The sequence below is a fragment of the Ipomoea triloba genome, chromosome 11 (genome assembly GCF_003576645.1).
Source record: "Ipomoea triloba cultivar NCNSP0323 chromosome 11, ASM357664v1".
NCBI classification, from domain to species: Eukaryota; Viridiplantae; Streptophyta; class Magnoliopsida; order Solanales; family Convolvulaceae; genus Ipomoea; species Ipomoea triloba.
Genome location: NC_044926.1, coordinates 4,550,815 through 4,575,871, shown reverse-complemented (window position 1 = coordinate 4,575,871; position 25,057 = coordinate 4,550,815). Strand labels below are relative to the sequence as shown.

The 25,057-nt window shown below is 31.8% G+C and overlaps 2 protein-coding genes and 1 non-coding gene across 3 annotated transcripts in view; all 3 read right to left on the bottom strand.

Moving 5' to 3' along the window:
* Positions 1-2,434, bottom strand: part of LOC115996783 (endoplasmic reticulum metallopeptidase 1-like) — a 7,777-nt gene extending 5,343 nt beyond the window's left edge. The window contains exon 1 of the mRNA XM_031236190.1: positions 2,090-2,434. Coding sequence (XP_031092050.1) covers positions 2,090-2,314 — 225 coding nt within the window. The 5' untranslated portion in view covers positions 2,315-2,434. The remainder of the gene's footprint in view (positions 1-2,089) is intronic.
* Positions 2,435-8,326: 5,892 nt separating this feature from the next.
* TRNAN-GUU lies at positions 8,327-8,400 on the bottom strand. Its single transcript has one exon. It is a non-coding gene; the product is annotated as a tRNA-Asn (tRNA).
* A 1,503-nt stretch (positions 8,401-9,903) lies between these two features.
* On the bottom strand, positions 9,904-17,402 carry LOC115996579 (endoplasmic reticulum metallopeptidase 1-like). Its single transcript, XM_031235873.1, has 13 exons — positions 17,142-17,402; positions 13,937-14,190; positions 13,693-13,849; positions 13,501-13,578; positions 13,235-13,309; positions 13,029-13,148; positions 12,780-12,950; positions 12,122-12,656; positions 11,868-12,015; positions 11,675-11,784; positions 11,476-11,588; positions 10,930-11,266; positions 9,904-10,332 (listed from the first exon to the last, which is right to left on the bottom strand). Exons 1-13 carry the CDS (start codon positions 17,364-17,366, stop codon positions 9,974-9,976), a joined length of 2,682 nt encoding a protein of 893 aa, XP_031091733.1. The 5' UTR covers positions 17,367-17,402; the 3' UTR covers positions 9,904-9,973.
* Positions 17,403-25,057: the final 7,655 nt, after the last annotated feature.

The window sequence follows — 25,057 nt, the reverse complement described above, 5'->3', positions numbered from 1 at the left end:
TATATATATATATATATATATATATATATATATATAGACAAATCAGGTTGAGAATCATATGCTCAGGAAAGAACTGAGAAACCCAGATGTCCATCTGTCCAGATCTAACAAATCACTAAGACTGTTTTTTTAAAACGTGAAGCCATTTTCATGAATAATTAAATTTCAGAGTGCAAGTAAATTGTATAAAAAAAAATATAAATAACAGTTTCATAGAGTATACCTAAGAGAGCACCAAAAAAAAAAATAGAGTATACTTAAGTGCAAGTAATATGTATTAAAATTCAAGTAAAATGTATTAAAAGTGCAAACAATAATATAGTAAGCAACAATATTAAATGCACTTAACATTATCATTAGTTACACCCGACATTATAAAGACGTTAAGGTGCACGAATGTGAAAAAGTAAATTACTTGCACCTGAAAATGATTACACTTTTAAGTGATTATTAGCATATTTGCACAATTACTTGCTTCAAAGTTTGAGTTATTTACAAAAATATGACCGTATTTTTTTTTATGTTTTATTTTAAACTAGTATTTTCACCCGTGCGTTGCACGGAATGAATTTGTTATAATATTTTAAGAAATAGTTGAATCGATATACAATTATATAAATTGTAACATCGAATATGAGTATGAATAAGTGTATAAATGCAATTATAGTATGAGTCTTCCTTGCATGCAACAAATATCACAAAAATTCAGTGTTTTAAAATAAGTGTATAAATGCAATAGGTTGATAATTTACATTATTGCATCATATTCATTAATTTAATTACTTGTCGGTTAGTTATTGCAAGATCTTGAGGTACACTTATATTTTGATATTCAGTAAGTATAACTATATTAGAGAAATATTTACATGGGAGTAATGGGATAATCAGTTGAGTAATTGTTGGTTGACCGTAGAGCATTGTGTTGGAGGAAGAAGATGATATATAGTGAAGATGATATTGCCCTTCACTATATATCATCTTCTTCCTTCAACACGTTGATATTCTCTGGACAAATAACTGTTGGAAAAAAATTAGCATAAAATGACATTTTACTGGCAATATTGTGGTACAAATATATGTGGGTCTACTTTGGATTTGGGTCGGGTCAAAGTGATTCGTGTTCTTCGTAGTTAGACGAAAAGATTGATATATTGTACGCTCAAAACTGATAATGGGTGAATGAGAAATTGGTTCTCAAAGTTTGACCCATTTGAGTTAGAAAAATATAGAGAAAAACCTTTCAAGTAACTTTTGTCCCACATTGGTTTGAGAAGTGGTTTGCACCACTACTTATACAAGATTTTTCTAAGGCTTATTGAATTGTATAGCATAAAGGCTCTCTCTCGCGCGCAGGGGGGTGCAAATGAAATCCCAAAATGAACTTAAAAAGCCTTGACTTGTGCGCCAATTGGCCTTGCGGGTTGAATTATTTTCATATTTTTTATATTGGGAGGGAAGTTAAAACTGAGGATATTGTTTTTATTATTGGCCTTGCGGGTTGAATTATGCCAAATTTTCATATTTTTTATATTGGGAGGGAAGTTAAAACTGAGGATATAGATTGCATTGCAGCGAAATATATATATTGAATTATTACCATTAGTTAGTAATTCTAGTCTAGAATTGTATTACGAATAGGAACGTAGGGAAGAATATATTTTATTAGGAATTCTATTTTAATTTACAATTGTATTAGGAATAGGAATTTTATTACCATATTTTACAATATTAGGCAAACCATAATATTATAGGTCTGCTTTGGGCGGGAAGTTAAAACTGAGGATATTGTTTTTATTAATAGTATAGATTACATATGATCTTTTAGGTCTAGACAAGTGATGGCTGCTATTAGTTCTCAGTTCTCTCATAGTCACTTGAGCGCACCCACATATATATATATATATATATATATATATATATATATATATATATATATATATATATATATCCAAATGAGAGTGACGGCGACAGTAGATCAGATAAGAGCATGATTATGGCACATTAGTCAAATTTGTCGGATATATAAAAGATGAAAGTATGTTGAGAGATTAAGTAGCATATGTGTGTATATATATATGGGCATATATACCTGGAGGGCAGTGTCGAGAACGGCGGAGCCAAGAGGATGGGGGCCGAGTGAACTCAATGCCTTATTATGAGCCATGGCCGCCTCCTCAGAGAAGCCTGTGACGCCGGCATCCTCGGGACTGAGGGCCTCAGGGAGAACCTTAAACTGATAATGATACACCCCCCAAGTCCCACATATCACAAACGCTAACAACACCAATATCTCACACCCAGACCTCTCCGCCATTTTTTTTGTTTTGTCCTTCAACTCACTATATAACGTTACTCAGTGTATATATGACTTAGAGTGTTCGAGCCAGAAAAAGACTGTAATAAAGACTATGTATAAAGAAGTGATGACACGTAAATAATTCGTATCTGCAGGGCTCTACTTATAATCAACGAATTTCCTGAAACGGCGTCGTGTAGGGGGGGAGGGGCGAGTTTTGAGTACTTGTCGAGTAGTTGAGTCACAACTCCATTTATGACGAATACGTCCTACTTCTTACACGTATATACATTATTTGCTATGTCCACATCGTCGTCATTTTCGTCACGTTCAAACCTCTTGTCAAATTATTGTGTGGGCCGGGGATACGGCTGTGTAGATTACGGTTCAAAATAATATTATTTTGATGTTAAAAAAAATAAAAATTTCTTGCTTTGTGTACGCGTTAGAATAATGAAGATTCTGGAGTAATATAATGTATTTTGTAATAATATATTTCGACAATTCATTTATTTTTTGAATTTTATTATTATTAATTAAAATTATTTTTTAAAAAATATTTTAAAAGTTAGTAACCACCACGTCAGCACAATTATAAGTAAACGAGTCAATTTAGACTTAATTGCATAAATTTGTGTAGTTCAAGAACTCTTTTACAATCTTTTTGAATTCGAATGCCTAATTACAATTCTGTGTGTAGTTCAGTGGTTTATTTGACTCTTATTTCAAGAAAAATTTACCCGATTGCACAGTTTAGGTTGTTACATGCAACTTGTTTTTTCCTCAACCCAGTAAAAGTGACAAAAATACCATTAGTGAATGCAAACTTAACATATGAGTTTTTATTATATGTTCCGTATCATAGTTCATTATTGTATGAACACTTTTTATGACATTTCTATAATAGGATTATACAATAATTCACCGAGTAACGAATATAAAATGTCATGCCAAGAAATAAAAGTAATGAAAAATTTTAGAAAATGAAAATATGTAACATTTTAGTACACCGATATTATATATCAACTTATAGATTATTCTAACAAATAATATTATAATCACGCACATATCTCTCAACCAGAATACTAATATTATATCACTCAAGTTAAGGTCTTAATTCCACTGTAAAATTAATTTAAGAATAAAATTTTATCTTCATCGATTTAAATATCACCTAAAATATTTTGTAAAGTCGATGAAATTGTATCATAGACTTAACATGATTTACAAATAACTAATTAATTCGAGCAATCAATGTAAAAGAAATAAAAATAACACACAAATCCTTCACGATACACCATTCTCAGGAGTTGAAGTATGAGTATTAGAGAGCATATAATCATTAATAATTAAATTAGATGGATGAATGAATCTAAACAAATGATCATCTATTAATTAATGTTCCGTTGACTGTTGACTGGTGAGTAGTGACCACGTACTACTTCCTCAATTCAGCCAACAATGTTTTTTCCGTCTGCTGGCTAGTCTAGTCACTTGGAAAGATATTCGATAAGGTAGAGTGTGATTTTCGTATCTAAAAGTTACAAATTTAATTTTAAAAAATATTATTTTAATTGAATATGTCGTACAATACTTAGGCAAAAATTTATGCATGTGAGACCGTCTCACGGGTCTCAATCTGTTAGGCGGGTCAAATCTTTTATTACACAGGTAAATCATATGTCATCCACGCACAATCTCACGCTCCTCTCTATTTGTCCCTATGTTCCTGCTATTGGCAATTTATTCCCAGATCGATCGATTTCGGCTTCCTCCCATCTCCTCCTCCTCCGGTACTGTTGATAACATCTGCAATCCACTGCACGCGCCGCCGGCGGTTGGTGAGGATAGAGAAGGAGCCGATGATTGGGTAGGCTCTGGGATCTACTTCTCGGCCCCTACGAGTGCAGCATTCAAGTACACATTTTTGTTGATTCAAAGTGTGTTTTTTTAAGAGTCATAGATCTTGACAAAATTAATGATTGAAATTTATGTACATTTTACACTTGAGAACTCCTTCGCACATATATATTAAATAATAAATAGATTAGAACATACAACATAAGCCTTTAAAAATAATTTTTTTTTAAAAAAAAAAAAAAAAAAAAGAAGCTGTGTACAGTATTGTCTTAAATGTGTTAACGTGTCGCTCTGGCACGTCTGAGCAGTGTGAATTGAAGATGATAAATGATAATATATTGTTTGAGATAATGTATACCTACCACTTCTGATACCAACATTTATTGGGTGGACTGTGGTGTACTGTCTAAAAATTTTTATAACTTATAATGTATATTATTCTAACTCATTAAATACATTATTCTAACTTATAAAATACATTATTTTATTATGTAAGTTTTATTATTCTAATTACATAAAGTATATTATTTTAACACATAAAGTACATTATTCTAACTCATAATATTCAATGACATCATTTTGGACCGTGATCTACACAGCTGTGTGAACCAATCATTTGCCTTATGCTATTGATTATTGCCCTCCATCTCCACCTACTACTTATTATCTTCTACCCCGAGGAAAATTGCAAAACTATTGGTGGAAACAAACAAATGCAATCTAAATTTTTTATTGGTGGAAATAAATAAATAAATAAATATAGTAGTCATTATATTTTTTTTAAAGATCAATTAATGTATACTAGGTAAGGAAGGAGTAAAATATAAAAATAAATAAAAAAAGTAATATTACCCACTTCAATTTTTCAAAATATTTTCTAACGGCTGAAAGGTAGCCGAAGAATAAACTAGTTTGGATTAATAATTGAGATAGGGAGAGAAGAAGAAAAAAAAAAAAAAAGATGTATAACTACGAGTTGAAAGCTAGGTAGCTCATATTAATGATTTTCGGTACAATAAGTAGGTGCGGACATGGTGGCAAATGGCTATGGTCCCTTATTGCCAAAAATAATACAATCCCGCAATGGTCGCCTAATCTCTATTGCCAAAAATAATACAATCCCAAAATGATTTTGTTTTGGTGGCATATAATATATGGTCCATATGATATTAATTACAAATTATTGTGTGGAGTGTGGACGATAACAAAAAATACATTTTTAATATATTAAAAATATTATTCGTGTATTGAATATACATTATACAAAATAATGTACTTTTAGTATTCATATACTTTTTCTGAATATAATGTACATTTTTATTATATTAAAAATACATTACTTGTTTACTGAATGTACATTATTTGATAGTAGGTCCACACAATCAATAATAATTAATGAGAATACATGTATCGTATAAAAGGCGTGAATTAATCTCATTTGACAAGATGAGGTGCATGTGAGGCAGGACCTCTGCGATGGATTGATTTGGTGCATTGCATGGATCCCTCTATATCCACTGATTTAAGAAGCATGATTCATGTGAAAAGTGGTTGGCGATGCCAATAACAAAGTCAAATTTGTTGGTATAAATCTTCAAATCTTGCATATTATTGGCATTCACAACAAAGTTAAAAGTCAATTTTATATCTTTTTTTTTTTTTGTATAATTCAAATTATATACCATGTGGCTACTAACAATTGTAAAATTTTTAAATTTATTTTAGATTAATTAATGAGTAGAAATGATCGAAACTAGTCGAGAAGCAAGGTTTGTAGATGTGATAGTTAAAATTGACTTCAAGGCAAAAGGTAATAGTGAGGGCAATTCACAGGGCATTTGGTTGGAAAGAAGAAATTAGAGGGCAAAGGAATTGTAATTTTGGTGGGAAAAGAATAAGGTTGTAATAAAGTAGGAATTCAAATTACATTGTTTGATTGAGAGAAAAAAAAAAAAGAATTATTGGGAATGAGAAAGGAAATAAGTGGTATAAAAACTAAAATGACCTTGTGTAATAATAGTAGTAATAATAACTAAGGGCGTATTTGTTATTTCATTTCTTTCTTCCTTCCTAGAAGCAATGAATTGCAATTCATCGGGGTATACACATAAATTGCAGTTCAACCAATTGAGGAAATTACAATTTGACGAAATTATTATTTTCTCCAACCAAACAATATAATTTTGACATATTCAATTACAATCAAATTACAGTGTACCAAACTCTGAATTCACAACATGAGCGAAGTAGAAGAGGAACCCCCATAATCCACCTTTTTAATTGATTGACACAAACAAACAAAAAAAATAATAATAATTGAGATAATAGATAATAGTCATAATACCTCACGTTTCTCAAAATGGTGTACCATTTTGCCAAATTGAGATGGCTCAATAATTAAGAGAATTATTTTAGATGGACCACCAAAAAAAATCCTAATTTTTGTTTTTCTTTTTTGAAGAAAACGACCACAATTAATTAGTTCATATCAAGCTGCAGTACACGAACGATAGAAGAAAACAGAATATAAAAATAAAAAACAAGTCACACAATTCGACTTAGATAGTACTTTTCTAGCTAACACATGAGCAACTTTATTCGCACACCGTTTGATTCTTGTGTGATAATTTGTGGATATGAATCCGCACACGTAGCTCAATTGATTCTTGTGTGATAGATTGTAGACAAGAACACATGATTAAGCATTGACAATCACAATATAAAAAGTTTCATCTAATGTGACTACTTATGGTTACAGATATTAGTCCTCCCAGTAGCCCATATCTTCTCATCTAATGGACGAATCATTGTAATTTATCTCTCAATTATTTTGAGAGAAAATTTTGACTTTTGTGTACAAAGGGCGCGCATATGTTAATGATGAGGGTTAGGGGCCTACACCACTCAATGAGTATTCATGCACATCCGACAATAAAAATAATGTCGAGCACAACTCAAATTCTTTCCATTTTAATCAATGTTTTTCTATGATGATGGGTTATGAGGCTAATTTACTAACCCAATAACTTGAGTGTCATAGGCTTGAGGATGTTTCTCGATTGCTTTTGGTCAAGAAATCGGCCTCAGAGTTTGAACGGCACCGCTAGTAAGAATCATATTTGTCATCACTTTACCATCATATTAGTAATTGTCATGTGTCATGATTGATTTGAGTGTTCAGCCAAAAGATGATATGTCGATTGTCGACTTCATGTGCAATAACTCCCTAAACAACTAGTCACATTGTAATAAACAATAATTTATGTCTAAACTAGCTGCTAATGTATTCAGATTTGTATACCTCGAAACTAATTATGTTACTAAATGATATCAACTTATTTAAACTAGTTGATTGTCTAATTAAATAATTATTTTATACTCCATATTACAAAGGTAAATGTCCCACTTCTATCAAAAATTTGTTTCACTTGCCGGTTCTTATGTACTCATGTCTCATACAATCACTAATTTATATATACATATATACATATATACATATATATATATATATATATATATATATATATATATATATATATATATATGTCCATAACGTATGCCAATATGACATTTTAGAATATTGTATGCACATCAAAAATGAAAATGTGCACACCAACAAATAATCATTTTGTGCAATTCGTGTTTCTCTATATGAAGTAATATAAACATAAACAGACAGTCAATTTAGAATTTTAGTTGAAACAGAATATATTTTTTAATTTGGTATTAAAATCAACCATATGAAAGAGATCAAATCAAGAGTATGATAAAAAGAGATTACGATTCATGTGTTGCTTAGAGTTTAAAAAAAGAAGAGTAATCATGCATATTATGCCATTACGGGAAGTGTGAGTTTTTCTCATATGGAAAAACGTTAGTCCACATTAATTAATGAAAATGTATGTGTAGATTGTAGAATAAAGAGGATCAAGATTTAATAACTAAACATTATAGTAGATATCAAAATTTTATGTGTCCCAAATGGATACGATCAAAATTAAATGAATTAGTCACATCGCTTGAAGTACGTGGATAGATATTGGAGGAATATGAAAAAGAAAATAAAATTAATTGATGAAATTAGGTAGTGAATTTAATCGGGGTATAATTGCCCCACTCAATTCATTCCTGGGGATAAATGCACAAGGGATGTTGTGAAAAGATGAAATTCGCTAGAAGGAGGGCTTGAACCTCCGACCTTGTGGTTAACAGCCACACGCTCTAACCAACTGAGCTATTCCAGCAACTTTAAAAAATATTCGGTTTCTATGAATATATCTCATTTGTTTCTTTAGACATCTGATATTAATGAAAATGAAACAATATTCAATTAGGGTTTGGTAGACAAACAACGTTATATGGAATCTGTACCCTCCTCAGAGTATCATTTTTTTAGTATGCTCTTCAACTCCATCTTACCAGTCCTCCTATTCAACACAAATTGAAGTCTTGGAGGGATTGAACCATAGGTCAGTTCCTACACACATGACATCAACCAAAAACTTCAACCCACCATTAATTCCTCCATCATAAATCACATACCCATTATATCAATCAATCAATTAGTAAAAGACTTTTAAAAAAAATCACAGCTACGTATTGATATACATATGCTTAAGAAATACCTATTATATCAATCAATCAATCAATACGTAGCTGTGATTTTTTAAGCATATGTATATCAATACGTAGTTGTGATTTTCTTTTTAAAGTAATAAATTTTCATAATAAATTGAAAACTATCTTCAAGGAAAATGAAGTCAAAGAAAAATATCTTCATAGTTTTTAAGTCAGAAGACATTTTTTGAAATTCAATTTATTACTTTCAGCCAAACATGAAAAGTTAATTTTATGAAAATCATTTTTCATAAAACATTTTCAAGTTTCCAAACCAGCAAAAAGAGTCAATACCGTCTTTATTTAAGCTCAAATCCAAGATGTCCCATTTAGTAGAGCCACCTCATATCACTGGACGACAAGGTCATTGACAAGCCTAAATTTATCTATTATATTTATTGTTAATATTATTATTTCACAACAACAATTACAACAACTCTAATAATTAGAAATGCCGAGTCATTCTTTGCGGCAAACGGATCTAACTTTAATTTTTTTTCTTCCAAAATCACTATTATTTATTTATTTATTATTACTTAAAATAATTAATAATTTTGATTTAATTATGTAAACTAATAATAACTTTGTACAGAAATATATATATTGCATTAAAAGAATTTAATTTTAGAAAATTATATTTTAGGAGATTTCTTTTCGAGTTAATGTTAATATTAAATAGAATAATAAACATATTAACAAGTTAATCGTGTGGTGTAGTAATTATAACCTTTTTTGCTATATTTTGGACTTTTGGTGGTTAACTATTAAAATAAAAGACACATAATAATTTGACAATTAGTCAATAATTAGTTGGCAAAATTCGCTCACACTAAGGGTCTCTACACACCTGGCCAGGACAAGATGTTTGAGAGGTAAATATACTGACTCAGCGGCTTTCTAGGTGGGAGGACCACTGAATGGTGTTGAAAGTAACTGCAACAAAAGTAACTTCCACGTTGCAGTTGCAGTTGCTAGAGCTGCATTCTAGGTCTTTATCCACAATTTATCTATCACATGTTTTATATAGTTTTGATCTTTCAACTATTGTTAAGGGTTTAGACCTAGGGCGGAGGTAAGTAATAATTTTTTATGTTTTATGCCACTAACAAAAATAACGATAAAAAAATCAATACGGCTAAATTACAATATTCTTTTTATTATTTGTGGTAGAAATTTATTACAACTGAGAGGGTGATACTTCTACTCACTTGCCACAGAAACTGAACTGCCCATTGTTAGAGAAGGGTCTGCAACATAAAGAGTATCGAAGTATGCTAAGGTAAAGGGTGAAGCTGACTTCCCATACTGAGAAAGCCAAGAAGGCATCTTCTCCAGTATTTTATCCAATTCTGGAGTTATTGCGTTTACATCTGCTCTCAGTTTTAGCAGCACTTCTTCACCTTCAGATCCCTCCACGACTCTTTTTCCAGAGCTGTTTTTGTGCCAGTGGAGAGTCAAGTCGAACTTGGTTGGCGAATTCTTCCCACCTGCGAATCGCATAATGTGCCAACCATCCACGCCATTTTTCTCGCCGCGCGAAATTAATTCCCCACTTTCATCTGCATCATTATGCCAAAAGTTATAGCAGCTAGGTAGAGAAAACCCAATTAGAAATGGCAATTTTTCGGGAACAGGGACAAGGACAAGGATACCCCTCCCCTTCTGGTCCCAACCCGCTCCATTTTCATCCCTAAACCCAACTTTATTTCTTTATAGATGGTCATCACATTTTTCAAAGGCAAGGTGCTAGCCATCAATTGATAGACTTAGCTTTTATAGGTCTTCGCCCTACAATTCCCCTTCCAGCACTTATCAGTCTTAATTGCATGGTTTCTGCTTGCATCAAACATAGCTATAACTAGTAGTGAATACCCAATTTTATTTTCTTATAGATCACCATTACATATTTTCGCGAGGTAGGATGTTGGACTTAGTTCTTCACAAAACAATCCTTACTACTAATTGATGGACTTCTTTACCGGCCTCCGCCCATTAAGATGTCAGGATCACTGCCAAAAGTTATAGTTTATAATAACTAAAACACTCTATTTCTTTATACTTGAATAACAATCACCCTCATATTTTAATGACAAGATGTTGGACTGGCCTCTTCGTGCAACAGAACTAGTGAAAAAGAAGTAGGAGGAGGAGTGTACCTTTGAGCTGGAAGTCTTGGATTTCATTGGTGTTAATGCCCAGGCACCAGCGAGTGGCATCTTCTGTAGTGATATGGACTAAAGTAGCTCTGTCACCATTTTCCTCGGAATCACCGCCAACACGAAGCGCCGGAATCTTGGCATTGTTCCACCCAAGTTCAGCAGTCCAGCAACTATAATAGGCAGTGAATGACACAAAATCAAACGCCTTCTCTCTCCCGCAAACCAATCCTCCTCCAAGCAATTCCGCCTCCACATCCAACCCTCCCGGAGTCGTCGAAAACATAGAGATGTGCGACACCGTAGCGTTCCCTGTTTTATTCACCACTTGCACAATCTACAAACAAACCCACAACGCCAGAATTCAGGTTCCCAGCAACACGGGGACCATCATAGTCTCTATTTATTAATTAAGTGACACAGAGATTCAAACCCATGACTTCTTGTATGGGTGGACTCTTATATTAAATTGAAGAATGTATTCTGTCTCAATTAAAATTTTAAGCTAATATAGTTTACAATGAATTTGTTTGATGATATACTCACATTTACAGCTCTTGCAGTGTCCTCAATGAAGGTTGGAACCATGTTCTCTACCACCACGCCAAGCGAGACCAGAAACACGATACAGGTAGTCGTTATAAATTGGTATTTTGCACCTGAAAGTTAAACACACTACACTGTAAAAATCAAATCTTGCAATTATGGAGGTTTGGCCAAGACATTGCAGAGAAATTAAACTTGCCTGAATTGTGAATATATGGCAGAACATAAACCATTGTCAAACATACTATAGCTGCAATAAGTGCTGCAACAATTGCAGTAGATATCCAATCTGCCTGCTCTCCAGGATTACTGCAACATCACAAAGATTTAAGTTTGAACATTGAAGAATTCCAACATTGAAGATTTTAGACTTTTAGTCTCTTAGGTGTTACCTTACAAACCGAACTAAATTCCCAATTAGTGTATTCACCAGCTGAACAAACACACCCGAAGAAACTACTAATGGAACAGTCAATCCTATGGCCGCGGTTAGTGGGTTGAGTGGCTTGGTTGACTCCGCCAGTACTTCAAACAGGAAATCTGGATGTTCGTTTAAGCTGACAGTGAGACTGTATGTTTATATTTTATATATTATATGCTCGACGAGCTTAAATTTGGTTCCGTAGTAAGGGATATGGAAACTTACAAGCAACTGCAGGTGAGATCATCCAAAACAAGGCGAAATAAGAAGCTCCAACGCTGAGATAATTCCCCACAGCCAGGACAAGTAGCCACTGCAACATACCAGCTTTAAACATCCATTTTTCAGAGTCTAACACAGCCACATCTTCCTCGTCTCCTCCGAAAGAAAGAGGCAAAAATCCCTTGGTTTCTGAGAATGTGTATGACAAGAACTTGTGAAGAATGAGATAAACCACGTGTTGACCGATGAAGGCCCCTAGTAGAGCAGGTGCTGCAAACAAGCCAATCACTAGCCATGGACTCGCAATGAAGGGAACTGGGGATGCTGATATACTTGGAAGGATATAAGCAACCAGGACAGAGAGACCGAGAGAGCATATCCACATGAGTAGAATACTCAAAACTGAAAGTGCCATTGAAACTAGAGATGAAAGCCCTCCCTGATTTAGTAATGCAGACCACATGAAAAGGGCTAGTGCTATCACTGATGTGTTGATCATATCAGCTAAACTTTGAGGGTATACAACCATGAATCTTCCCTGTTGTTTTTGGATAAGTATACATTAGTTAGGAAAAAAAAACAAAAACAAAAAACCTTAACAATCCAACAGTTAATGGCATTAACTCATCAAACTAACATAAGATGTGGTGATTTGAAGTACCAGAATGTCGAAGTATACAACTGTATCCACTTCTTCCTCAGAATTTCCTTGGGATAGAGTGTTCTTCCCTGTTGGAAAATCGGGTGATGTTGCAACATGAAGCAGGAATGGAAGCATATTTTCACCCAGATGTTGAAGCGAACCGGGTTTCAAAAGAGCATGCTTGTCATTCTGGATTAACAAAATATACTTAATTAATCATCAGAAAACAACTTAGGAATCAATCAAATCCAAAGTCTAATGTCTTACCTTGGTGTGGTAGACAGCTGTATGGTCTGTAAATGCAAAGTCCATGCCAGACAGACCAGCAATCTCTTTATACACTTGAAAATCAGTTGTAGATTTTATTACCCCGGAACCAAACAAATCCTGCAGTACCAAGTTGTCCAAAACTTAAGTTCAAGTAGGATACTTATATGCACATATGAGATATGATCAACACAAATAAAACAAACCTGTGACACAATCTGGCCGGATGGACGTTTTGCCACTTTAGCAAAATTCTGAATCGCCCACGGATCAGGACCAGCCTGTTAATTAAAAAATTAAAAAAGGGAAAATGGAAGAAACAGAAGATCAAGCCAAGGTTAACAGAGTTTGCTTAAGATTATTCAGATCTGTATTTAGGCAAGCATATGCATACACAAAAACTGATCAGTTTGTCTGCATAGGTAGCTCAGTTAGTTCTTAGGTATATATAGATGACAAAATATATATATACCTGAAATATTCCGGACTTCCCACCAATACCCATGGCTTCCAAGTTAACAGCCACTCTGACAGTATTAATCCAAGGGTGCTGCATGAACAACATATATATATATAGACATAATGTATGCAAGTAATAACCTAAAGGAAGCAGAAGATGAGATGAGATGAGAGATGAATGTTGGGTGAAGAAAATTAAACCAACCTGAGTTACAAAGCTATGGGAGCCATCCAAGCCTTCTTCCTCCCCAGTATTAAACAGAAAGATGACAGAATTCTTGAAGCCACTGGCCTGCTTTGAAAGCCCACGAGCAAGCTCCAACATAACAGCAACATTAGAACTATCATCTCCAGCTCCTTCCCTAATATAAACAATAAATCCAACCAATTTAAACTCTATAACGTATAACTTTAATTTGCAGAAAGCTGGCATTGAAAACACTTATTACGCTGCGAAAACGGTATCGACGTGGGCAGAAACAAGAATAGCATTGTCCTCCTCGCCTGATCTTAGTTTAGTTGCTGCAGATTTTGATGATATTCTGATTAGAACATGCTTCATATCCGAGTAAACCAGGGTTTTCCCATAATATGATCCTCCGGACAGAGTATTAACCCCGGTATTTGCATGAAAACATTGCACTTCCACGTTAACATCCCCGTATGCCTCTTCCTGAATAGTTTTTGCTGCTTTCAACACATACTGCATGCATGCCACAAATACACGCATCAAAATAATTTCCCTAACTTTAAAAACTTAGGTATATATATATATATATAATACTTGCAATTACGTGCATTCATGCGGGACGAATTACAGACCGTCTAGCTTATGCGTATTCACGTAGTAGCTTGTGTGCTACTATCAAGGGTCTCTTGGGACCCACTGAAAAGTGCTGGTCTCAATTGATTATATATATATATATATATATATATATATATATATATATATATATATATATATATATATATATATAATCAATTGAGACCAGCACTTTTCAGTGGGTCCCAAGAGACCCTTGATAGTAGCACACAAGCTACTACGTGAATACGCATAAGCTAGACGGTCTGTAATTCGTCCCGCATGAATGCACGTAATTGCAAGTATTATATATATATATATATACCTAAGTTTTTAAAGTTAGGGAAATTATTTTGATGCGTGTATTTGTGGCATGCATGCAGTATGTGTTGAAAGCAGCAAAAACTATTCAGGAAGAGGCATACGGGGATGTTAACGTGGAAGTGCAATGTTTTCATGCAAATACCGGGGTTAATACTCTGTCCGGAGGATCATATTATGGGAAAACCCTGGTTTACTCGGATATGAAGCATGTTCTAATCAGAATATCATCAAAATCTGCAGCAACTAAACTAAGATCAGGCGAGGAGGACAATGCTATTCTTGTTTCTGCCCACGTCGATACCGTTTTCGCAGCGTAATAAGTGTTTTCAATGCCAGCTTTCTGCAAATTAAAGTTATACGTTATAGAGTTTAAATTGGTTGGATTTATTGTTTATATTAGGGAAGGAGCTGGAGATGATAGTTCTAATGTTGCTGTTATGTTGGAGCTTGCTCGTGGGCTTTCAAAGCAGGCCAGTGGCTTCAAGAATTCTGTCATCTTTCTGTTTAATACTGGGGAGGAAGAAGGCTTGGATGGCTCCCATAGCTTTGTAACTCAGGTTGGTTTAATTTTCTTCACCCAACATTCATCTCTCATCTCATCTCATCTTCTGCTTCCTTTAGGTTATTACTTGCATACATTATGTCTATATATATATATGTTGTTCATGCAGCACCCTTGGATTAATACTGTCAGAGTGGCTGTTAACTTGGAAGCCATGGGTATTGGTGGGAAGTCCGGAATATTTCAGGTATATATATATTTTGTCATCTATATATACCTAAGAACTAACTGAGCTACCTATGCAGACAAACTGATCAGTTTTTGTGTATGCATATGCTTGCCTAAATACAGATCTGAATAATCTTAAGCAAACTCTGTTAACCTTGGCTTGATCTTCTGTTTCTTCCATTTTCCCTTTTTTAATTTTTTAATTAACAGGCTGGTCCTGATCCGTGGGCGATTCAGAATTTTNCGGTCAAATTATTTAATCAAATGGATGGTTCAGATGAATTATTTAATCAAATAGATGGTTAAAATAATTCAGATTAATATTATTAATAGAGATTACCTAATTTAACCTTACTTTTATGATTATCCGTTAAGTTTTCCGTTAAATATTCTTTTCTCCGTTAACATTCCGTTAACTTTTAACTTACCCATTAATTTCTATAAGAAAGGTCTTAGGTTCGAACTTCATCTCAATTAAATTTGACATAATTAAGTTTCTCACTCTATTTTACTTTTATTAAATTAAATAAATTAGTAGCTACAACAAAAAATGATACATATGTATTTCTTTAATTTAGAATTATGTGTCTACAATACCTTTATTTGAAAAAATTATTCATTATCAAAAAATTAAATTAAATAAGAGAAATAATTTCATTAGTTATATTGTCTTTATTTTCTCTCATGCAAAGATTCTTTACATTCAAATTTATCAATTGATATTCATTACATTGTCCATTATCTTATTTTTACAATATCTTGTAATTAAATATCAAAGTTATAGTAAAAAATAATGTTATATATTTAGTTACCAAGTATTTTATTAATACTATGAAAAAAATTTAAAATAATTTGAAGCTAATTATATTAACTACTTGGGGATTGGTTGACAAAGAGAGTACTCAAATAATAACCCAACAAATTGAAGCATCACTCTATTTTACTCTTATTGAATTAAATAAATTAGTAGTTACACCAAAAAATGATACATATGTATTTCTTTAATACCATGAAAAAAAATAGTTTGAAACCAATTATATTAACTACTTGGGGGATTTGTTGACAATGAAAGTACTCGAATAACCCATTACTCAGCAAATTGAAGCGAGAAACTACTTTTTAATATCTTTGGAATACATAATATTTTAAAATTTCAAATATTTATTAATTTATTTAATCTTTTTTCTTAAACTATGGATTTCTTTATCCACAATGACTCATTCAATAATAATGGTTGAACCAAATGAACCCCAAGCAGAACACCTAAAGGAAAGTCCATAGCTCCTATATCATAATCTCATTGCATGACGTTGTCATTTATGCTACCAACAATAACCGAATTGCAAATAACACACTACCAACAAAAAAGAAGAGAACAAATAGTAAAGATGAAGACAATGACAATGTTACTCAAAAGAGAATTAAGAACACTTAGAAAAATTCAAATTAAAAGTAGTATTTATTTAGACTATCATTTTTAGACCAAATATTTAGACTATCGATTTTACAAGATTGCAAACATTTATTTTAGTAATAATTATAATGAATTTTCTATATTATCGTGGATTCATATACTTTGAGTTATATATTTAAATAAAAAAATTCGACATTCAATTACCCATGTATAAACTTCTCCTATATAATCTTGCATTGATATACTTTCAAATATTTATTTAAATATAAATATTGGGCATTAACACATTCGCGAAATGCGCGTATAAAACTAGTATATATATATATATATATATATATATATATATATATATATATATATATATATATATGAGGGCATATATACCTGGAGGGCAGTGTCAAGAACGGCAGAGCCGAGAGGATGGGGGCCAAGTGAACTCAATGCCTTATCGTGAGCCATGGCCGCCACCTCAGAGAAGCCTGTGACGCCGGCATCCTCGGGACTCAGGGCCTCCGGCAGAACCTTAAACTGATAATGAAACACCCCCCAAGTCCCACATATCACAAACGCAAACAACACCAATATCTCATACCCAGACCTCTCTGCCATTTTTTTTTTTTTGTGTGTCCCTCTTATAATAATCCTTCAATTCACTATATAACGTTAGAGTATATATATATGACTGAGTGGTCGAGCAACAAAAAAGACTGTAAAGACTATATATAGAGAAGTGATGACTGATAATACGTGTCTGCAGGGTTCTATTTATAATCAACGAATTTCCTGAAACGGCGACGTGTAAGGGAGTTTTGAGTAATTGTCGAGTAGTCGAGTCACGACTCCATTTCTGACGAATACGTCCTACGTCTTACACGTATAAAAAATTGCTATGTCGCCCATCGTCGTCATTTTCGTCACGTTCAAATATCTTTTTACATTATCAATTTGTGATGATAATAATGTTATAAAATTAAATTGTTCGTGTACCGGCTGTGAAATTTTTCATGGATTAAAGTTATAAAATAAATTCAAGAGCAAATTTAATATAATCTAATCGTATTACTATATTTCATTTGATTTGATTATAATAATTGCTCTAAAAGGTGACAGAATTACTAGAGTATGACTCTTATACCGATCAACATGTAGTTGGTCCTTACTATATCTAATTAGTGCAAATACATAAGGCTCAGTTCTTAATTTGTAGAGACTCATGGTCGTACTTCATTTTTCTGTTTTTTCCATTTCCAATTTTTCATTTCTCTAGTTTTTCATTTTTCCTCATTCATTTCTCCAGTTTTTCATTTTTCCTTTCCATTTCTCAAAATTTTTTTTATTTCTTTAGTTTTAGTACCTAGTTTGATTAAGAAATAAAATACTCAAAAATTCATTAAATACAATCATCCTATATAACATTATTTTGTATATTTATACAACAAAGATAATAATAATAATAATAATAATAATAATAACAACAACAACAACAACAACAACAACGTAACAACAATAATAATAATAAATAAATAAAATAATAACAATAATAAAGAAAATAATAATAATAATAATAATAATAATAAAATAATAGTAGTAGTAATAATAATAACAACAACAACAAGTTTTCAAAAAAAAAAAAACAACAACAACAATAATAAATGATAAATAATACCAACAACAACAACAACAATAATAAAGATAATAATAATAATAATAATAATAATAATAATAATAATAACAATAATAAAGATAATAATAATAATAACAATAATAACAACAACAAACAATAATAAAGGAATTAGCTGAAGGTAAACAAAGAAAATTTGTTCACCCATGCATTTTCCATTTTTTCAAATGGAGAAGTTAATTTTAGGTCTCTCCAAAATTCTATAGAAATGAAAGAATGCAGATGGAAAGTTATTTTAGAGTTAGTCGTAACCATGATTGAAAAAATCGTTAGGCGCCTAGGACACCTAGGCGGGATTAACTGGCTACTAGGCGCCATTGTATTTTTTTATTTTATTTTTTAAAAATTTGTTAAAGTATTTTCAATTTTTTAAAGACTAATAATTATAAATTATATAATACTTTAATAGTTAATACTAAAATATTAAATATTAACCTAAAAAATATCTAGAGTTTGTACAATTTAGGGTTATTTCCCTCAAAACGATGTTGTTTTTAGTGAAATAACCCATTAAAAAAAAGAACAATAGTTAATTGCCCAACTAAGCGGCCTAGTTGGTGCCTAGGAGGTCTAGTCGGTGCCTAGGAGGCCTAGGCGATGCTTAGGCGGCCTAAGCGGTCGCCTAGCCGGCCAGCCGCCTAGGCAGGATTTTTGCAACATTGGTCGTAACGGAGCTCCATAACTAATACTACAGTTCATCTCAAAAGATACTACCTCACATTTGTTTTTATATTATCGAATGAAACTGCAGTTATATTGAAAAGGAACTGCAATTGTGTTGAAAGAGAACTGCAATTGTGTTGAACTGATGATATTGAATAACAGTTTCACATTTTTTGGTACTGTAGTTATATCGAAAAAGAACTGCAATTGTGTTGAAAGGGAACTGCAGTTGTGTTGAACTGATACTGAATAACGTACAGTTTCACATTTTTTGGTGTATATTGTTCAATGAAACTGTAATTATATCGAAATGATATTGTAGTTATGTTGAAAGGAAACTGCAGTGTATTATAAAAGAAATTGTAGTTGTGTTGAAAAGAAACTGAATAACAATTTCACATATTTGAGTGTATAATGTTGAATGAAACTACAGTTATATTGAAAAGGAACTGCAGTTGTGTTAAAAGGGAATTGCAATTGTGTTGAAAGTGAACTGCAATTGTACGGAATGAAGGTCGTTTCAGTCATTTATTTTCATTAATCAAAACGTCGTTTTGATTGTGGACCGCGGTCCACCGTAAAATTTGCGCATAAGTTATAATCAATCAGTTTATCTCTTATTAGTAAACCATTTTCTATATAAGTAACGCTTCAACCCCTAAATATTATATTTTGATTCAGAAGTATTATTATTTTTCCTTAAAAATATTACATTTTCTCTTATAAATAACAAACAATTTATTATTGATTAGTATAAATTTTTCAGCATATATAAATATTATATTCTCATATTTATCTAACCTATCTTACTGGTTACTCGCCATTTAACAAATATCTCTCATGCGGCATTCATAAATTTAGATAATTTTATCATTATTATTATTATTATTTAACACCATTATCATTACATCAAACTAAATTAGAAATTTTACTAAAAATGGTTGAAGGAATTAATATAAAACAACACAAATTAGCGGTACTGCGTGAAGACACGTTGTTCGAATGATTTAAAAAAATATGTTTACCCGTCTTCTAGCGCCATGCGCAGTTGTTAATCAAATAATTGTGTTTTAATGAGCATTAATTAATAATTGTGTTGATGATCCTACGAGGCTATGACCATGACTACTTGTCATTTCAGGAAACCACGTTTTTCACGTAACCTATGTCGACCGGCACGGAGCCTTGGACTCCTAAAACTAGTCGTCCGTACGGTTCGATCGAAACTTTTGACATCTAAAACTAGTCGATAGCCATGTCGTCCGTACGGTTCGATCAAAACTTAAATACGAGTATCTAGCAAAACCATTTAACAAATATCTCTCAGACAGTATTCATAGTAAATTGATTCATATAATATAAAATATAACCCTAAACTAAATAAAGTAATATTATATTCTACAATTCAAACTAAGTAATCACATATTCTCAAAATCTCACATTACATTCCTAACCTGGGTTAATTCCATTACTCTACTTGATGAGAAGAATCACTCAAAAATTACTTTAAACAGTATGATAAGTGTTCAATTCTTGACACGAATTGAACATTGGAGATTTTGATTTGAATTAGACTCTTTTGTGAGTTAAAGTGTATAGTTTAGTATCAAATTTCAAAGTTAGATTAACTCGATTTACCTTTTCATGAGTTTAGGGGTGGGATCATTAAGGTCGAATATATAATTTGACGAAGTTGAAAAATTAAACTTGGGTTCAAAAAAAACATCTCCCAAATTTAGGCCATGATCTAAATCAACATCATTTCTTTAGAATTGCCATGATATGATTTTTATTTTCTTTTCCTTTCGTTTGGTCAACATTCACTTTTGTAGTAAGTGCATAAACTTACATCTATAGGAACATAATTTATTAACTACAAATATATCACGTTCAGTAATTCTAAGATTACTCTAAGGTGGCGTTTGGTTCAGGTCTTTTGAGATTACCAAAGTAATCTGAGTCTGATAATGTTATATTCCCTTGTTTGGTCATAAAGCTAAAAGTTCATAAATTGACATGTAATCATAGTTATGATATAATTTTAAGAGATATTGGTTGAAAATTAGCAAGTTTTTATTATGGATTTAATGTGTTGATTTTATAAACTTGTAGTTAACATATTATGTGCTTGCAGTTAACAAATTATGTACATGTAGTATCAATGTTGTTTCTAATTGCATGAAAAAATAGTGCAACTAAATGCAAAAGATAGGTAAATAAACTTAGAGTTAAAGGTTAATAAATTGATGGACATTTGATATGTAATGATTATGTTACAACTTTAAGAGAAAAATTAATTTTTTTTACCTTGATAATTTATAAGTGCAAGTAATCTACCTTGGTAACATTCGTGCACCTAATGATAAAATTTTTCACATAGGTGCACTTAACAATAACATCTAATGCAATTAATGATAACGTTAGGTACACTTAATGTTGATGTTCAGTGTAAATTTTACTTACACTTGTAATACATTTTACTTGCACTTAGGTGCACTATATTACTTGCACTTTTAACATAATTTACTTACACTTCGATATTCAATTATTTACGAAAATGCCATAGCATTTTTAAAAAAAAAAATTAATATTTTTAATCCATTAGATTTGGACACGTGGATGACGTTGATATATATATATATATATATATATATATATGATTTTATTTGAGGCGTGCGTATAAATGTATAAATCAATCAAACGCCTATCCAATATTCTCAGCTTAATGCACAAAGGAAATTGAAAGGATTGTCTTTTTTTGGTTGCAAGTTTATGCACGCAAAGGAATTTGAAGAGGAAATTGAAAGGATTGTCTTTTTTTATTGACAAGTATATGCACGGACAATATTCAATAGGCTTAATGTTAAAAGAATCTAAATAATTATTTGTTATAATTATATTCAGATGTTTAAAATTTGCCAAATCAATATCAAAGTTTTGTATAATTTGAATATTATTTGGCTGTTATAATGTTAAATGATGCTGAGATATATTTTTTAAATGGCGGAGGTTGAGCTGTGGGAGATTCAAAAAGGGTTGAAATTTGTGTGACATAGTAATGGTTGAATGTGATTCAAATATCTTACAGAAGGTAAAGCATCTTGGGTCCATATGTTGAATTTGATTGAGGTGTGTGAGAGATGAAGATCAGAATTCAGAAGCAATGGCCAATCATACAGTGGGCTACGGATATTGTAGATAGATTATGTCCAGATAATGTTAGTGTATTATGTATTTTCAGTTTGTTTACATATACATAATATGTTAATTAAAGAACATAATATGTTAATTGTATATATATGTCAACTACGGAATACTATATATGTTGTGCGATAATACATCTGTTACCATTTTAAATTAGTATGTCACATAATCGAACCTTGGTGGTGGAGACATCGATTTGTTGGGCTAAAGAAGATTGAAAAAGTATATAATAGATACTTTCTTATAAAGAATCATAAGTGTTTCAAAAAAAAAATCATGTACATAATAAGGAAAGAGTCTATAATGCATATGGTACGTGCAATGGACCCTAGTTCATGATGTAATTTGTGACAAATTTTATTGTAGACCATGGTCCATGTAGCAACGTGGTTTGATTTTAATTTTAGAAGAAAAAAATCGTTGTTGTTTTCCTAGTTCATCATTAACGTTGATAACAAAGTCAAATTTGTTGGTATAAATCGTCAAATGCTTGCATATTATTGGCATTCACAACAACAAGGTTAAAAGTCAATTTTATGTCTCTAATTTTTCTTTTTTGTATAATTCAAATTATATACCATGTGGCCGCTAACATTGGTAAAGTTTCTTATTTATTTTAGATTAATTAACGAGTAGAAATGATCGAAACAAGTCGAGAAGCAAGGTTTGTAGAAATTATAGTTGAACTTGACCTCAAGGCAAAATTAAGGTAATAATAAGGGCAATCCAGTGAATTCACAACATGGGCGAAGTAGAAGAGGAACCTCATAGAGATAATAGATAACAATCATAATAATCTGGAGATTTTATTGAGTGAAAAAAAGTCATTCATTCTTAACTAAAAATCAAATGTTCCGATCATTAAATTTGAGGTATTTTCGTGCTACACAAATAAATAAATAATAGACATAATACGCACGTTTCTCAAAATGGTGGACACTCAATAATTAATAGACAATTATTTTAGATGGACCACCAAAAAAAATATCATAATTTGTACGAGTACAAAAACTTGAAATCGAGTAATATTAGAAAAAAGAAAAAAATGGTCACAATCTCCTTGTTGGCTAGTCCAATGCAAATGAGAATTAGTCTGAGTATGGTAAAAATTTAAAGGTGTCTCCAACCAATTATTATATCATGGACTAGGATTCATATTGTATTGTGAATCATGATACAAAAATTTAGTACATGACCTTCAGTTACCTACCCTGAAACATAATATATTATAATAAATTTGATTCTCATTTTTTTCTTAAATAATACTTGCTAAAGATATTGAAAGGACATATAAGTCCGCACATGTAGTTCAATTGATTCTTGTGTCATAAATTGTGGGTAAAAAGACACATGATCAAGCATTGGCGGTCACAATATAAAAGTTTCATCTAATGTCCTTATGGTTACCAGACATTAATCCTCTCATTCATTCATATTTTCTCATCTAATGAACTGTTGAATCATTGTAATTTATCTCTGCACTATTTGGAGAGGGAGAAAATTTTTGATTTTGTGGACAAAGAAAGGGCATATGTTAGTGATGAGGATGAGGGGACCAATATTAGGATAAGATTGAGAAAATATTGCTCTCAATGCTAAGAAAATTAGGGCCGCACAACTCAATGAGTATGAATGACATCCGACAATAAAAATAACATCGAGCACAACTCAAATTCTTTCATGGCATTTTGTGGTTTGATTTAGGCCAGTACGCGAAAGAGAGCCTTTATATGGTATACAATTCAACCTTCTAAAAGGTTTTTTTATATACATAGTGGTGCAAATTCACTTTTTTTGTAACGTAGGACAAGTGTTTCTTTCTAGTCTTTCTACATTCATTTTTCAATTCAAATGGATCTACTTTTAGAATTAACTCATTATAATTATTCGTTTTGAACGTATAATATATCGATATCTTCGTCTCACTACGAGTAATTCGAATCCGCTTTAACTCGACTCAAATCCGTAATGGACCCCACATATATCTGTAACACAAAATAACCACTTACATCGCCTTTTTTGCTATTATATTTTTTCCAACAACAGTAGCTCCCCAAACAACCGGTCACATTGTAATAAACAATAATTTATGTCTAAGCTGCTAAATATTTAATACAAGCTAGCTCAGTTCTAGCTGAATACACAATATCTTTCAAATATGTCACGTAATGTATTCAGGTTAGTTTGTATACCTTGAAACTAATTATGCTATCAAATGGTATAAACATATTTTAACTGGTTGATGGTGTAATTAATAATTATTTTTTACTCCGTATTAGAAGGGTAAATGTTAACTTATGTACGAGAATCATACTATATCCATTAGGCAACGATGTATTTCTTTTTCTAAATTTATGCACAATGTGAATTTTATTAGCATAAAATAGGTATCAAATTAATGCATGTGGTGCAAATACAACTTGCATGCTTTTATATATATTTATTCGTTCAAATTATACGAACACGATATATATGCATTCTACAATACATAATAATGTGTAAATTTAATTAGTATAATATGTAAAATTGATATGGGGTAACTCAATCAAGCTGATCGAGTTAATGACTTAGTAACCACAAGGTTCTAAGTTCAACTCTAAGTAGGAGCGATCTATATATTGACAATCTTGATTTAAGTCAGTCAGCTATGGACAACTTATCTTAGTGTACTTTCTCATATGATCACTTATATATATGTATATATATATATATATATATATATATATATATATATATATATATATATATATAT